General features: G+C 43.6%; 2 protein-coding genes across 5 annotated transcripts in view; both read left to right on the top strand.

Moving 5' to 3' along the window:
- The first annotated feature begins 11852 nt into the window (after positions 1 to 11852).
- Positions 11853 to 14152, top strand: LOC101021735 (histone H2A.Z). Its single transcript, XM_009207251.1, has 5 exons — positions 11853 to 12070; positions 12501 to 12578; positions 12857 to 12970; positions 13304 to 13433; positions 13714 to 14152. The coding sequence occupies exons 1-5, from the start codon at positions 12068 to 12070 to the stop codon at positions 13773 to 13775; spliced, it is 387 nt and encodes a 128-aa protein (XP_009205515.1). The 5' UTR covers positions 11853 to 12067; the 3' UTR covers positions 13776 to 14152.
- A 1350-nt stretch (positions 14153 to 15502) lies between these two features.
- Positions 15503 to 16147, top strand: part of DNAJB14 (DnaJ heat shock protein family (Hsp40) member B14) — a 51812-nt gene continuing 51167 nt past the window's right edge. For 3 of the 4 annotated variants that reach the window (XM_003899010.5, XM_031664406.1, XM_021938662.2), the window contains exon 1: positions 15503 to 15785. In XM_003899010.5, the coding sequence (XP_003899059.3) occupies positions 15653 to 15785 (133 nt within the window). In that variant the 5' untranslated portion in view covers positions 15503 to 15652. The remainder of the gene's footprint in view (positions 15786 to 16147) is intronic. The other variant, XM_009207250.4, reaches the window with a different exon arrangement.

The raw sequence follows: 16147 nt of genomic DNA on the forward strand, positions 1-16147 counted from the left end.
TGATTAGCAGCCACTTGGAGTTTTACATATATTCATATGTAAAAGTATTATAAATTTGTTATATGTTTATATTTATACATCTCATATATGTATACACTCCATTTATTTTTAAGTGCGGTATAATTCATAATATTCATTAATTTGAGGAAGCCCTTTCTGCAAATGAGTAGTTTTACTACATTGCAAAATCAGTGATGTGAAACAAGTACTTCTACATTATAACATACAATAACACTTATTTACCAGACTTTCTCCTCTCCCTACACATTTTGTAAAATTCTTGAATTGTCAGCTTAGCTGGGGGAAAAAAGTGACTTGTTTTATTTTTTTAGAATTAAGTTGAGTATACTGTTTTGATTTTAAAACAGGAAAAAATGGCTGGGCGCAGTGGCTCACACCTGTAATCCCAGCACTTTGGGAGGCTGAGGCCAGAGGATCACAAGGTCAGGAGTTCGAGACCAGCCTTGCCAACACGGTGAAACCCTGTCTCTACTAAAAACACAAAAATTAGCTGGGCGTGGTGGTGCCCACCTGTAATCCCAGCTACTTGGGAGGCTGAGGCAGGAGAATCGCTTGAACCCGGGAGGGTGAGGTTGCAGTGAGCCAAGATTACGCCACTGTACTCCAACCTGAGAGAGAGCGAGACTCCGTCTCAAAAAAAACAAACAAAAAACTAAACAAAGAGCCAGCATGTAAATTTTTATATCTTATGGTGAAATATGAGAAGTCACCTGGACAGCTCTTGCCTGGAGATGTTGGACTAATCTATTAATGGAGGAAGAGATTGTCTCTATTTCCTGCTGAGAATCTGAGCAGTAGAGAAGGATTATGGAAGAAATGACTATTCCACAAACTATGAGGACAGTAGGAAACAATGAAAACAATATTCATCTAGAAAGAATGTCATTGATGTCTTAAAAGTTGTTCAATAATAGAGTTTACGTATTTCACTAAAGACAAAGAACATCACAGGCATGTAGACACGTAAGCACTAATTAAATCCTCTTCTGAGAAGTGTTTCATTTAGAAGTACGAAGTTATAGAAAGAGCATGGAGGACCTGAATTTGGTCATTGTATGCCTGAATGTCCCCTAAATCTGTTTTTTCATCTTTAAAAATAAAGATAAGCTCTGCTCATGTCTACCTTGGATGTTTTCAGGTTGAAATGAATCCTTAGAAGTCTTTTAGAGCAGTTGATCTTCAATATCATGTCTTAAATATCCTAAATCTGCTGACTCACTAATCATTATCTGATAACCATGTATCTATTCCTACGCACAAAAGCACTGCTCTTTCATCCTCTGCTTGGGCACTAACAATATTAAATTCCAATAACAGTAATTCAATAACAATAGATACAATATTTACCAAGATAATTCTCAGATGCATTGACAGCCATATTTGTTTCCACTAGGTTATGCTGAGATAACCAATGACTGTAAGCTCCTCTACCCCCGCATTCCACTATAAAACAGATTTAAGAAAGTCTAAGGGTGTAGAAAAGCCCTTATTTTAAAATACTTTATTTCAGTAGTTTTGGGGAACAGGTGGTTTTTGGTTACATGAATAAGTTCCTTAGTGGTAGTTTCTGAGATTTTAGTGCACTTGTCGCCCGAGCAGTGTACACTGTGCCCACCAATGTATAGTATTTTATCCCACATCCCCTCTAACCCTTCCCCCCAAGTCCCCAGTGTCCATTATATTATTCTTACACCTTTGTATCCTCATAGCTTAGCTCCCATTTATAAGTGAGAATGTATGATGCTTGGTTTTTTATTACTGAGTTACTTCACGTGGTATAATTGCCTCCAGCTCCATCCAGGTTGCTGCGAATGCCATTATTTTGTTCCTTTTTATGGCTGAGTAGTATTCATGGTATATATACATATACCATATTTTCCTTATCCACTTGTTGGTTGATGGGCATTTAGGAGGGTTTCATAGTTTTGCAGTTGGGAATTGTGCTGCTATAAACATACGTGTTTCTTTTTCACATAATGACTCTTTTTCCTTTGGGTAGATACCCAGAAGTGGGATGGCTCAATCAAATGGCAGTTCAAATTTTAGTTCTTTAAGGCATCTCCATACTGTTTTCCATAGCGATTGTACTAATTAACATTCCCACCAGTAGTGTAAAAGAGTTCCCTTTTCACAATATCCACACCAACAGCTATTATTTTTTGATTTTTTTAAATTATGGCCATTCTTGCAGGAGTGAGGTGGTGTCTCACTGTGGTTTCAATTTGCATTTCCCTGATAATTAGTGATGCTGAGCATTTTTTCATATGTTTGTTGACTGTTTCTGTATCTTATTTTGAGAATTGCCTATTCATGTCTTTTGATTAAGTTATTTGGTTTTTTCTTGGTGATTTGTTTGAGTTCCTTGTAGATTCTGGATATTAGTCCTTTGTCAGATGCATAGTTTGCAAATTTTTCTTTCACACTATGTGGGTTGTCTGTTTACTGTGCAATTATTTCTTTTACTGTGCAAATGCTTTTTAGTTTACTTAGGTCCCACTTATTTATTTTTGCTTTTGTTGCATTTGCTTTTGAGTACTTAGTCGTGAATTCTTCACCTAAGACAACGTCTAGAAGAGTATTCTAACGTTGTCTTCTAGAAATTTTATGGTTTCAGGTCTTAGATTTAAGTATTTGATCCACCATAAGTTGATTTTTTAATAAGGTGAGAGATGAGGACCCAGTTTCATTTTTCTACATGTGGCTTGCCAGTTATCCCAGGATCATTTATTGAAAGAAAAGCCTTTGGACTCTTCTCTGAGCATGACCATCCTAGTGTATTTGACTCCCCAGTCCTTTCAATAGGATGGTCACACCTTTTATATGGTTTCTGCCCTGAGGCTCAATCTGTGGAGGGGTGTGAAGTATATATTGTATAACTTTATATTCTATTTTGTGGTGCCTCCCTTTTAGGACAAAGGTGGCATTTAGACTCCTTTTAATACTAAGAAAGCTGTATGGAATTTCAAACGTAAAGAATTCAGCCAATGAGTTTTTCTCAGTTATGATTCTTTCGTAACATTGGGCATAAGAAATGTACGTAACAAGCAAGAGTTTTGGTAATACCCAATTTAGTCACAGAACCCATGGCAACATCTCATCTTTGATAAACAGTCAAGTATTACAGATCAAAAACAGATTTGATGTTCATTATGCAAAGCTAGCAGTGCACATGCAGAAATGTTGTGAACACCATCTTGTTAGATATTACCACTAAAGAGAGTTTTCTAAGTTTAGTATAAAGTCATTGTGCCCACTGTGAAATCACTTTAATTTTCTGGGTCTGTTGCTTCAGCTGTCTTTTAACTTACTTTCTTTTTTAAAAAAAAAAATCAAATTTTTTATTCATTTATTTATTATTATACTTTAAGTTCTAGAGTACATGTGCACAATGTGCAGGTTTGTTACATATATATACATGTGTCATGTTGGTGTGCTGCACCCAGTAACTCATCATTTACATTAGGTATTTCTCTTAATGCTATCCCTCCCCGCCCCCCACCTCACGACAGGCCCTAGTGTGTGATGTTCCCCTTCCTGTGTCCAAGTGTTCTCATTGTTTAATTCCCACTGATGAGTGAGAACATGTAGTGTTTGGTTTTCTGTCCTTGTGATAGTTTGCTCAGAACTATGATGGTTTCCAGCTTCATCCATGTCCCTGCAAAGGACATGAACTCATTCTTTTTTATGGCTGCATAGTATTCCATGGTGTATATGTGCCACATTTTCTTAATTTAGTCTATCATTTGGGTTGGTTCCAAGTGTTTGCTATTGTGAATAGTGCCGCAATAAACATACATGTGCATGTGTCCTTATAGTAGCATGATTTATAATCCTTTGGGTATATACTCAGTAATGGGATCACTGGGTCAAAAGGTATTTCTAGTTCTAGATCCTTAAGGAATCGCTACACTGTCTTCCACAATGGTTGAACTAGTTTACACTCCCACTAACAGTGTAAAAGTGCTCCTATTTCTCCATATCCTCTCCAGCACCTGTTGTTTCCTGACTTTTTAATGATTGCTTTCTCTTATTGCCAACATACTTGGTAGGAAATTCCACTTGGACTTCCCTAATGTCAACTTACAGTCAGTATTTCACAACTTTCCTGACTTACCTCTTTCTCTACCCCTCTTAATTTGCATCTATCCTTTTACCTTCCCTATTCCTACAGATGATCTTGTTACTTTATATCCCAGACCACCACCCTCAAAAACCTAGCTCTTTTCTCTTATCGCTTAGTATCCACCATCCCCCCTACATCTTCCTAAATAGCATACTTAGTCACAAAATCTTAGTGCTTTTTCTTTCAAGATGTTTTACAACCTTCACTTGGTTTCAGTGTTACATAAGTTTTAGGCTGTATTGGTAAATTTTCATGCTACTAATAAATACATACCTGAGACCGGGCAATTTACAAAAGAAAGAGGTTTAATTGGACTTACGGTTCCACGTGGCTGGGGAAGCCTCACAATCCTGGCGGAAGGCAAGGAGGAACAAGTCCCGTCTTTTCATGGATGGCAGCAGGCAAAGAGAGAATGAGTTTGTGCAGAAAAACTCCTGTTTTTAAAACCATCAGATCTCGACCAGGTGTGGTGGCTCACACCTGTAATCCCAGCACTTTAGGAGGCTGAGGCAGGAGGATCACCTGAGGTCAGGAGTTTGAGACAAGCCTGGCCAACATGATGAAACCCCATCTCTACTAAAAATACCAAAAAAAAAAAAAAAAAAAAGAAGAAGAAGAAAAAGGCTGGGTGTGGTGGTGCATGCCTGTAGTCCCAGCTACTCTGGGAGGCTGAGGGAGGAGAATCGCTTGAACTTGGGAGGCAGAGGTTGCAGCAAGCTGAGATCGTGCCACTGCATTCCACGGTGGGTGACAGAGGGAGATTCTGTCTCAGAAAAAGCAAAACATAACAAAACAATGAAACCATCAGATCTCGTGAGTCGTATTCACTATCATGAGAACAGCACGTGAAAGACTTGCCTCCATGATTCAATTACTTCCCACCTGGTACCTCCCACAACACATGGCACATTCAAGATGAGATTTGGGTGGGGACACAGCGAAACCATATCATAGGCTTTATACCTAAGTGATATCAACTTTATCAGCCTTCTAACAAAATTTTTCTCTTTTCTGATTTGCCCTGTAACCCATATTAGATTAGTATCCTAAAAGTGAGGAACCCTGTATTCTTTCTTTCTCAGAAATATTAATTGGTTCCTCAGTCTCTCAGGGTAAAGTCTGCTATCTTTCTACAAGTATTTAGGGTATTGACTCATTATAATAGTTAGGATTGGGTTCAGCTGCAAGTGACAGATGACCCAAAATAAAAGGGGCTCAAACAAAATAGATGCCCATGTTCAGAGAGATCCAGGGTAGGTTTGACACTCCGTAGTATCAAAGACCCTTGCTCCATTTATCTTGTTATTCCCTCATGTGTGGTCTATATTCCTAAGTTCATTTCATGGTTCAAGATGACTGTCCAATTCTGTCTTCAATCCAGTCAGCAAAAATAAGAAATCGGTTTGCCTTATTTAAGGAAACTTCGTGGATGTTGCACCCACCACTGCAGTTTACACCTTTTGGTCAAAACTTATTTTCAAGTCCAAATTTAGCTTTATTCTGATGAACATTAGCTATGGTTGGAATGTTTTTGTCCCCTTCAAAAATTATGTTATAACTTATTTCACAATGCAAAAGTGTTGGCAGGTGTGGCCATTGGGAGGAGACTGAGTCATGGGATCACCCTCATGAATGAGATTAGATGCCCTCATAAAAGGTCTTCATGGAGAGGGTTCATCCCGTTTCACCTTTCTTTGTCTTCCACAATGTAAGGACACAATGTTCCACTCCAGAAGATACAGCATCAAGGCTCCATCTTCGAAGGAGAGAGCAGCCCTCAACCAGACAGCCAAACCTGCCAGTGCTTTGATCTTGGACTTCCTAGACCCTAGAACTGTGAAAAATAAATTTCTGTTCTTTATAAACTATGCAGTCTCAGGTATTTCATCACAGTAGCACAAAACAGACTAAAACACTATGTGTCCAGCTAAAAATTGGAAGTTTTATGACTGAGGTTGATAGAAAAATGGACATATGATTATAAAAAGAAATCTCTGCCATATCTACCTTCTAACTGCTACTTCTTACACCAATTCACTATTCCAGTCAAAAGCTCTCCTTAGTCCATTTAAACATAAACTCTTCAAAATGCTCCAGCCTGCAGTTGTCTCTGTCCTTTAAACTAGAGGTACTGTTGATTTGGCAGCCAATCAGGGACTTATTTTGTAACAACCTTCTTATTTATTTATTTATTTATTTATTTAGAGGCAGTCTCACTCTGTCACTCAGGCTGGAGTGCAGTTGCATGATCTCTGTTCACTGCAACCTTGGCCTCCTGGCTTCCAGCAATTCTCATGCCTCAGTCTCCCGAGTAGCTGGGATTACAGGCATGCACCGCCATGCTCCGTTAATTTTTGCATTTTTAAAAGAGACAGGGTTTCGCCATGTTGGCCAGGCTGGTCTCGAACCTCTGGCCTTAAGCAATCCACCCACCTTGGCCTCCCAAAGTTCTGGGATTACAGGTATAAACCACCACACCCAGCCTGTAACAGCCTTCTTAATGTGGTTTTAATGATTAAGACATTGTTTGAATATTCCTCCCATTTAATCTTCTTAGCTAGATTAAGGGAGGCTCCTAAGCACTATATATCCCATCTCCCAACTGCTATTGCTTGGCGTATTGCCTGGAAAGTAGAGTGACTTGATGGATATGCTCTATTTTACCTAACAGGCTGACAGCACAAATCTAGTGCTATCATATATTCTATTATTAGGGAATGGTTATGTATCATGCGGTATAATGTATGGTATTGCCTTCCATCTCAGTTGCATATATACAGACAAAAGAAGACAATACAGTAATAAAAATGTGTTAAATCTCTACAACAATTTCCTTGGTCACTATGTTAGAAATATGCAATAGGGGCATTAGTGGGTGTATTTATAATTTAGCTGTGGAGATAAGTATCAAAATACTAATACAATCATCCCTCTGTATCTGTATCTGTGGGGTATTGGTTCTAGGATCTGTCCCCACCCCCCGCTGCTTGGATTCCCAAATCCATGAGTGCTCAATCCCTTCCATAAAATGGCATAGTAGTATTTGCATATAACTTATGCACACTATATGCTTTCGATCATCTCTAGATTACTTAGAATATCCATTACAATGCCTACGCTATGTAAATAGTTGGTACACTATATGGTTTAGGAAATTACAGGAAAAAAATGTCTGTATATGTTTAGTACAGATGCAACCATACTTTTTAAAATTTTAAAATAGAGAGAGAGAAAGTCAGGGTCTTGCTTTGTTACCCAGGCTGTAGTGCAGTGGTACAATCATGGTTTACCGCAGCCTTGAACTTCTAGGCTCAAGGGATCCTCCTGCCTCAGGCTCCCTAGGAACTGGGAGTACAGGTGTGTACCACTATGCCTGGCTAATTGAAAAAAAAAAAATTTAGAGACAGGGAATTGCTATGTTGCCCAGGCTGGTCTTGAACTCCTGGTTTCATGCGATCCTTTCACCTCAGCCTCCCAAATTGTTGGGATTACAGGTATGAACCGCCACACCCCAAACGCAACTTATTATTATTATTTTTTTTTCTCGAGACCGAGTCTCACTCTGTCACCCAGGCTGGAGTGCAGTGGCACGATCTCTGCTCACTGCAGCCTCTGCCTCCCAAGTTCAAGCAATTCTCATGCCTCAGCCTCCAGAGTAAATGGGATTACAGATGTACGCCACCACACATGGCTAATTTTTGTATTTTCATTAGAGAAAGGGTTTCATCATGTTGATCAGGCTGGTCTCAAACTCCTGGCCTCAAGTGATCCACCTGCCTTGGCCTCCCAAAGTGATGGGATTACAGGTGTGAGCCATCACGCCTGCCACACCCAGCTTATGTTGTGAATATTTTTGATCCTCAATTGGTTGAATCCACAGATGTAGAACACAGGGATACAGAGAAGGAGGACCCACTGCATAGACAAATACACTATTATTTAGGAAAACAATTTCAACACATGGACTCCCTTCCCCTGCCCCGAAAATCCTAAAGATAATTATTGATATCGATAATAGATAATAAAAGGATAATATGATAAGAATCTTGATTTTTAAAATTTTAAAACAATAAATTTCCAAAAATTCTGAGGATTAATATATGGAAAAAGTAAGTTAGTGCTATATTAAAATGGGTATTGGGTCCCATGATCTTTGTTCTTCCTGAAATGGCAGTGGATCTGGGTTGAGCAGATTCTGTTGATCTTTGTAATATATTCCCTGCATTTGTGAATCATTACCTGTGTGCAATCTGTGATCATGAGAAGTGCAAAGCTGGGCAATTTGGAATTTAAATCGATGGCTTTGGTTTTATCAACACTGAATTAAACACACAGGCTTCTCAATCTAAACAGAATTCAGGAAGGACTATGGCTTTGGTGCCAAAAATATTATTACATCACTTTACATATTCTTCACACTTAATGAAACTCTGTCACAATTCTATCAAGCTGGTTTATCTGATGCTATGAATCCCTATTTAATAAATGAAGAAACAGTGCTTCAGTGTTTAACACACTTCAGGCCATATAGCAAGTAAGTGGCTACCCAAACTCAACCCTAATTCTTTCACTCTAGGTCAATATTTTGCATAATACCACACTGGAACTCAGTTATTCACAGCTGTGTGAATCCTTGAAGGCACATATTTTTCCTGGATGCCCTAGGTAGAGAGAACTAAGATTCAAATGTGGATTTCCTGATGAGAAGCATTTTGCCATTTTTGATCTAAGCTAATATCCTTGGAAATAACTGGGGAACTTATTCATATTTTCTTAAAAATAGGTTTTTAAAGCAAGATGTAGTTGAGAAATTTGTAATTCCCAAGTGTAAGAGTCTCAAATTCTCTACATAAAAAGACAAGAACAACAGTAGTTAATATACATGCTAATGTTTCAGAGGAGATAGTAACTAGTCGTGGAAAATCTAGATTAGTTAGGAAAAGGCTATTAAGGAAAGATTCAATAATAGTGGGTTCGCCTACCTCCTATTAGGATTTTGTTTTGTTTTTTTGAGACAGGGTCTCAGTTTATCACACAGACTGGATTTCAGTGGCACAATCATGGCTCACTGCAACCTCAACCTCCTGGGCTCAAGTGGTCCTCCCATCTTAGCCTCCCGAGTACATGGGACCACAGGCAGGGGCCACCATGCATGGCTAATTTTTGTATTTTTAGTAGAGATGGGTCTCACTATGTTGCCCAGACTGGTCATGAACACCTGGGCTGAAGTGATCCTCTTGCCCTGACATCCCATATTTTTTATGGCAAGAGAACTAATTGGGTATGGCATTAAACAAAAATAATTACATAGCTCTGGCTAGGTATATTATATACACGTATTACCATTAACACAAGAACTGGAAAGATAAACCAAGAATATTAACATATTTGCATCGTACCTTTTCCAGGGGGTAGGAAAGAGAGTAGGAAACCATCGCACCACTCTGAGAAAAGTGCAGAAAGTAATACTGTCCTGTTCTCTGAAGGAAAGCTATTGAGTTATTAAACCAATTTTGGATTTTAGTTTGGATGTTGGATGACTTGGTTGTGTATACTTTGGGCAGGTTTCAAGCTTGCTGCTTCCACATCGAAGAAAGAAAATACACCAAATAGCAAAAAAGATTTTTGAATAGAAATAAAAGATACTTTATATCATCCCTCTCCACCATCCAATGTAGAAAATAATAGCAGTTATTTACTGAGGGCTAACTATGTGCCAAACACATGCTACCATGTACACTGCATACCTTTTCCCTTAATCTTTCAACCATGTGAAAATAGATACTATCTTTTCACAGAAGAGGAACTCCAAGCTCCGAAAGATTAGTAACTAAGATGACACAGTGAGGAGGAGGCAGAACAGAATCCATCTCTACTTGCTTCTGAGTTCATCCTCTAACCACTATTCAGCGAGGCAACAGTAAATTCCTTTTGTTGGGCTTCATAGCAAAGAGCTGGCAGGGTATTATCTAAACTAGACATGGCATTAATGTTGGTTTGTTATATATCACAAAGCTTCCCTGGAGCCATCGTTAACTATTATATCAGGTTTTGTAGCTTAATATATCATCATTACATCATCAGTAGGAAAACGGTTCATGAACTCTTGCTATCGACATCGTAAGAGTTCCTTGGCTCCAAGAAATAATAAACCTCAATGTCAAAATCCTTGGGAAGTTCTTCTCTAGAATTTATCTCACAGAAATTGGGAGGTCCTCTGATTCAATAAAATCTTTCCAATTGAAACCCAATCTAAAGTACTTCAGAGTATATGTTTGTTGTTGTTGTTGTTTTTGAGAAGGAGTCTCGCTCTGTTGCCCAGGCTGCAGTGGCGTGATCTTGGCTTACCACAACCTCTGCCTCCCGGGATCAAGCGTTTCTCCCGCCTCAGCCTCCTGAGTAGCTGGGATTGCAGGTGGGTGCCACGCCTGGCTAATTGTTGTATTTTTAGTAGAGATGGGGTTTCACCATGTTGGCCAGGCTGGTCGTGAACTCCTGACCTCGTAATCTGCCCGCCTCAGCCTCCCAAAGTGCTGGGATTAGAGGTGTGAGCCTCCACACCTGGCCTAGAGCATATGTTTCAAAACGTTCATCACACTGAAACTATTCAGTTATGTTAAAAAGTATAATGCACTAAAACACTACAAATGAGATTGAGACACTACTGTCCCCAAGCAGCTGGAGATATACGTAGGTGTTAATAATCTACTAGTTGGAAGGATAGTACTGTGTGTACAGTATCATTATTTTAACCTCATCATTTGCAGTTGATTGCATTGCACCGACCCTCTGTAACTGCCTGTGAATCATGTCAGAGTTACTCCGTCGACATTTGCCGAACATTTGTCATGTGGCAAAATATTTATTGTAGAAAAGTTGACACATAATAGCTCTGAGGTTTCACTAAATGAGCTTTACACATCAGGCTACAGGTACAACCCATTGATGTGTAGTCTCCAAAAAATATGGTTTATGATTTAAGAATACTGCCTCGCCAGAAGCTCCTTAAGTGTAAACAAAAAGGGTTTCATGACCAGTGAGGTGACTTGGCTTCACCGTTTGCTGTCACAGAACTATTCCGTGGGGGATTTCATAAGTAGTGAGGGAGAGGTGGAAGACCCGGCTGAAAATAAAGTGAGAGCAACCGGTCCTGATCTGTTGTTGGTGACTGGGGATTCGCCTAGAGGGAAGAAACACGGAATCTCTACTAAGGCTGAGGAAGGCGTCAGGGCAAACCTCAGCCTCCTCTCACTGGACGCGTTCGCGCCACCTGTCAGACTGGAGGAGCCGCCAGGGATTGAGAGGGTCAGGAGAGGGTGCCCGGGGCCCCAGAAGGCGGCTGCAGGTCGCAGGTCTCCGCCCGAGAGGCGCTGGGGGTGGGGTTGGGAGCGGTGGGGGCTGCGTGCTAGATACGGAGGAGACTTCACGTGGTCTCCAGAGCCCTGCTAGGGGACCCGGGGCGCTACCGCGCGTCCCTCCCCTGAGGTCTCAGCGCCTCCTCCCCGGCACGTGACCGCAGCTGGCTGGTAACTGCGCTCCCGCAGAGTAGCTCGCTCTGTTTCTTCCCTCCCGCCGCGGTGCCCTTCTTCTCCCCCGTTCCCATCCCTCCGCCCTCCCCCGCTTCGCTCCTCACGTCCCAATCGCGGCTTGAGCTTAGAAGCGCCCGCCCCTCCACCCTTTTCTTTGCTTGCTCATTGGCTGAAGTCTCAAGGACGCGTCCCGAGGGCGGGTGGCAGCCATTGGTGGGATGAGCAATCCGAGTTCCCGGATGAGGGAACATTCTGCAGTATAAAGGGCGCAGGGAAGGCGGGAGACAGCGCAGTTTGAATCGCGGTGCGACGAAGGAGTAGGTGGTGGGATCTCACCGTGGGTCCGATTAGCCTTTTCTCTGCCTTGCTTGCTTGAGCTTCAGCAGAATTCGAAATGGTAAACTTCGCAGAGACGCTCGATGACTTCGCGGGTTTTTGCCGGCGGGAGAAAAACCCGTTACACGGGGGATGGGGGTGAAGTGGCGACGGTTGGGAACGCGCGGAGACAGGATTTAGAAGAGCGGGGGGAGGTGTTTTGTCGGCTGCTAGCGGAGCAGCCTCGGATCTCGCGGCGGGCGGCGACGGTTGGGTGGCGCGCGCAACGCCGCTGGGGGCCGGCGGGCGGGCGGAGGCGCGCGGCCGCGGCGAGCGCGCGGCGGGGGGCGGACGGGCGGGGTCGCCCCTGCGGCGCGCCGCGGGCCAGAGACCCCGGCGGGGTGCGGGGACGCGCTCGCGGCGGGACGCGCCGCGGTGGGGGATGGGCGCGCCGTCTTGGTAATTCTATATTCTCCGTTCCTCCTCCGCTCGCGGGCGTGTGCGCGCCGCAGGCTGGCGGTAAGGCTGGAAAGGACTCCGGAAAGGCCAAGACAAAGGCGGTTTCCCGCTCGCAGAGAGCCGGCTTGCAGGTCAGTAGTTGTTCGTGCGGTCTGGGAGTCGTGATGTTTTTCTTTGCATCTCCTTTTTTGTTATTCACCGCTCTCGATGGGCGTTTCGTCTATGCGTGGGTGATACGGTGTCGCGACTTGGGCTGCCCATACGATAAATATGGGGGGGAGGAATCACGTGTTTCGATGTCGGGACGCGTTGCTGCGCCCGTGCCCCTTGCTTTGGCGCGCATATAATTTCCCCATCTCTAGTTCTCCTATTTTTGTGCATTTATGTTTGTGTATGCTTAAAATTTAAGTTCCCAGTGGGCCGTATTCATCGACACCTGAAATCTAGGACGACCAGTCATGGACGTGTGGGCGCGACTGCCGCTGTGTACAGCGCAGCCATCCTGGAGTACCTCACCGCAGAGGTAAATGGGTGAACGCCTATAATCCGGAGAAGGTTTGGGGGGCGGGGAGACGGCAAGAGGGAAGGAGGAAAGTGATGCAAGAAAACTCACAGGCCCTGAACGCGGCGAGAGGCCTAAGAGAACGCTAGAGGGAGCTGCTGTTCAACAAGGATCCTACTGAGCTTGAGTTCTCTGCTCTTGGAATTAAAATTGCGTGCCCCCTGTATATCTTGCCAGTCAGATAGTGGGGAACGACTCCAGTTGGTAGATAAGCGTTTGTGAGGGTTTTATTCTGTTCTCTGAATCTTGGCCAAAGGAAAGTTGGAAGGGAACTGATTAGATTCTGCCTTCTAGGTACTTGAACTGGCAGGAAATGCATCAAAAGACTTAAAGGTAAAGCGTATTACCCCTCGTCACTTGCAACTTGCTATTCGTGGAGATGAAGAATTGGATTCGCTCATCAAGGCTACAATTGCTGGTGGTGGTATGTTAACTTCTAAAATTTTTAAAAATTTCTTCAGAAAAAGGAATTCTTTGCTGCTTTAATTTCATTAGTTTTTCTAGAAGAGAAAATTTAAGTATATTTTCATTGATGCAAGTATGGTTTTATCATGAAATTTGATTCATATGTATAACTGAATTTTTACTTCATACTTGAGCTGCACGTTTTTAAAGATACTTGAACAGTATACTTTTCTTGGTTTCAAATACTGTGATTTAAAAAAAAAAATCTTAAGTAGAATTAATTCCTGTCACTCTCCTAGGTGTCATTCCACACATCCACAAATCTCTGATTGGGAAGAAAGGACAACAGAAGACTGTCTAAAGGATGCCTGGATTCCTTGTTATCTCAGGACTCTAAATACTCTAACAGCTGTCCAGTGTTGGTGATTCCAGTGGACTGTATCTCTGTGAAAAACACAATTTTGCCTTTTTGTAATTCTATTTGAGCAAGTTGGAAGTTTAATTAGCTTTCCAACCAACCAAATTTCTGCATTCGAGTCTTAACCATATTTAAGTGTTACTGTGGCTTCAAAGAAGCTATTGATTCTGAAGTAGTGGGTTTTGATTGAGTTGACTGTTTTTAAAAAACTGTTTGGATTTTAATTGTGATGCAGAAGTTATAGTAACAAACATTTGGTTTTGTACAGACATTATTTCCACTCTGGTGGATAAGCTCAATAAAGGTCATATCCCAAACTAGTTGTGTATTAAATTGGCTTGATTGTAATAGGAATTTGTTTTGAATATCTAGCAGCAATAACTAAGCACATTTCTTTGTGACTGACCTGTCAAATCTAGATCAACAAAGTGAGAGAGACCAAGTATATATTTTTAATGTTATATAATAAGCTACTAAAGTTTTAATTTAAAAAGTTGGCAGGAGCTGGAGTGGGAGCATTTCAGTTTGTGCATTGACTTTGCTTGCTGTGTGACAGCACTGCACTAGTATGCTGTTAGTGTGGTGGACTTGGGGAGGGAGAGAATAGGTAGGAATGTCCTGTATATCCACATAATGAACTCCGAATTTAAACTCTGAAGCTAATAGTGCTACGTGCTAGGCCCTGCTTTGAAGTCTGAAATTGAAATTGTTAAGTGCTCAGTAACATCATTGGGGATATACTATCTCCATTTTATTGAAGAGAAGCAGGCTTTCTTCTTTGAAAGTACCGAGTTCTGGTGGTAGTTGGAATTAACAGCTTGGCTCACAGCATTTTGTAAAAATCATCGTTACCTTGTTGGGTTGAGCAGATCGTTTCCACAGTTTGTCAGGTTTTTTAAAAAAATTAAAACTGCACATAACATTCACCCCCACCCTCACCGTGAAGACTAACATGACACCGTACTTCCAAGTGGTAATGTTACCCAAATGGGAAGGAAAAGGTGAAATCAAAAGTTTGCTTTCGTTAGGGCAACACTTGAGGGGCTGATTCCTCCCTTGTTTTGAATACACAGGATTAGGGCCGCTGTGCACCACTCGTTGCAAGCTACAAATTAAACTGCTTTGTACTTCTTTGGATAGCCTGACATCTGGGTCAGAAAAAAATGTGCAGCTGAAATAAGGCTGTCATACAAGTCCTAAGATTAGGTTCAAACGACGCTCTAACGTGTCCCGGAAGTGCTGAGACTGGACTGACTGACACCTTGGTCCTCACCTGACCGCATCCTCCCTCGCTTGAGGGGCTCAGAAGCGGGGCCTCCAAGCCTGGGAAATTAACTGAAAACGAGTGTCCCCTTCCGCCATCCCGTCCTCCTGCCCCCATCTGCGAGGGCCGTGCCCGGAGGTCACAGGGCAGGGCGCTTCCAATGCCGGCAATCGGGTCCGGGGCGGAACCCTCCACTCCGCGATGGGCAGCCCGGCTGCCATTGCCCGCCTCGCGGGCAGGTCAGCTTCTAGCCTACCGGCGCCGTGCGCGGACCACCAAGTCAGCTCGGATGCCCGGGCCCAGGAGCTTGGTCCTGGGCCGGGACGGATGCGGCTAGCACCCTAGGGGCTCGCGGGGGGCGGGGAGGCCGCCGTGAGGAGGCGGAGCTGCGAGGCCCGCCCGTCAGCCCGGGCCGTCGCCGCCGCTGCAGCGGTCCCCTGCGCTCCTCCCAGCCGGCCGCCGCACGCCCCCAGCCGGTCCGCCTCGCCTCCTCCGCGGCGGCGGCTTCCGCCCCTCTTAGCTGCGCTGCGAGAGGAAACGGAAGAAGGAGCAAGCTATGGAGGGGAACAGGGATGAGGCTGAGAAATGTGTCGAGATCGCCCGGGAGGCCCTGAACGCCGGCAACCGCGAGAAGGCCCAGCGCTTCCTGCAGAAAGCCGAGAAGCTCTACCCACTGCCCTCGGCCCGCGGTGAGACCTCAGCGTCCCTTCTCTCCCTGCCCAATCCCCAGAGCACCGCGTAGCCCTCCCCTGCCCCCACCTCGGCCCCTCCTGGAAGCCTGCGGAGCCCCGGCCTGCCTGAGCCATCCCCAGCCCCAGGCCGGTGGGGAGCATCTCGACACACCCCCGCCCTGGCCCCGGCTTCGGGCCGGGGCTCGGGGAGAGCTGCCCGAGGCTCCTCTGCACCAGCCTGCCCGCCGGCTCCGCGTTCCGCTGTCCTGAATGTCCAGGTTTCCTTCTCCCTGGAGGAGACTTGTCTGGTCCCGTCTTACCACAGTGAGGCTTTATTTGTATCTGTGTTGTTTATGTGGCCCCCTTTCTCCCCATTCTCA

Source organism: Papio anubis, chromosome 3 (assembly GCF_008728515.1).
Source record: "Papio anubis isolate 15944 chromosome 3, Panubis1.0, whole genome shotgun sequence".
Lineage (NCBI taxonomy): Eukaryota > Metazoa > Chordata > Mammalia > Primates > Cercopithecidae > Papio > Papio anubis.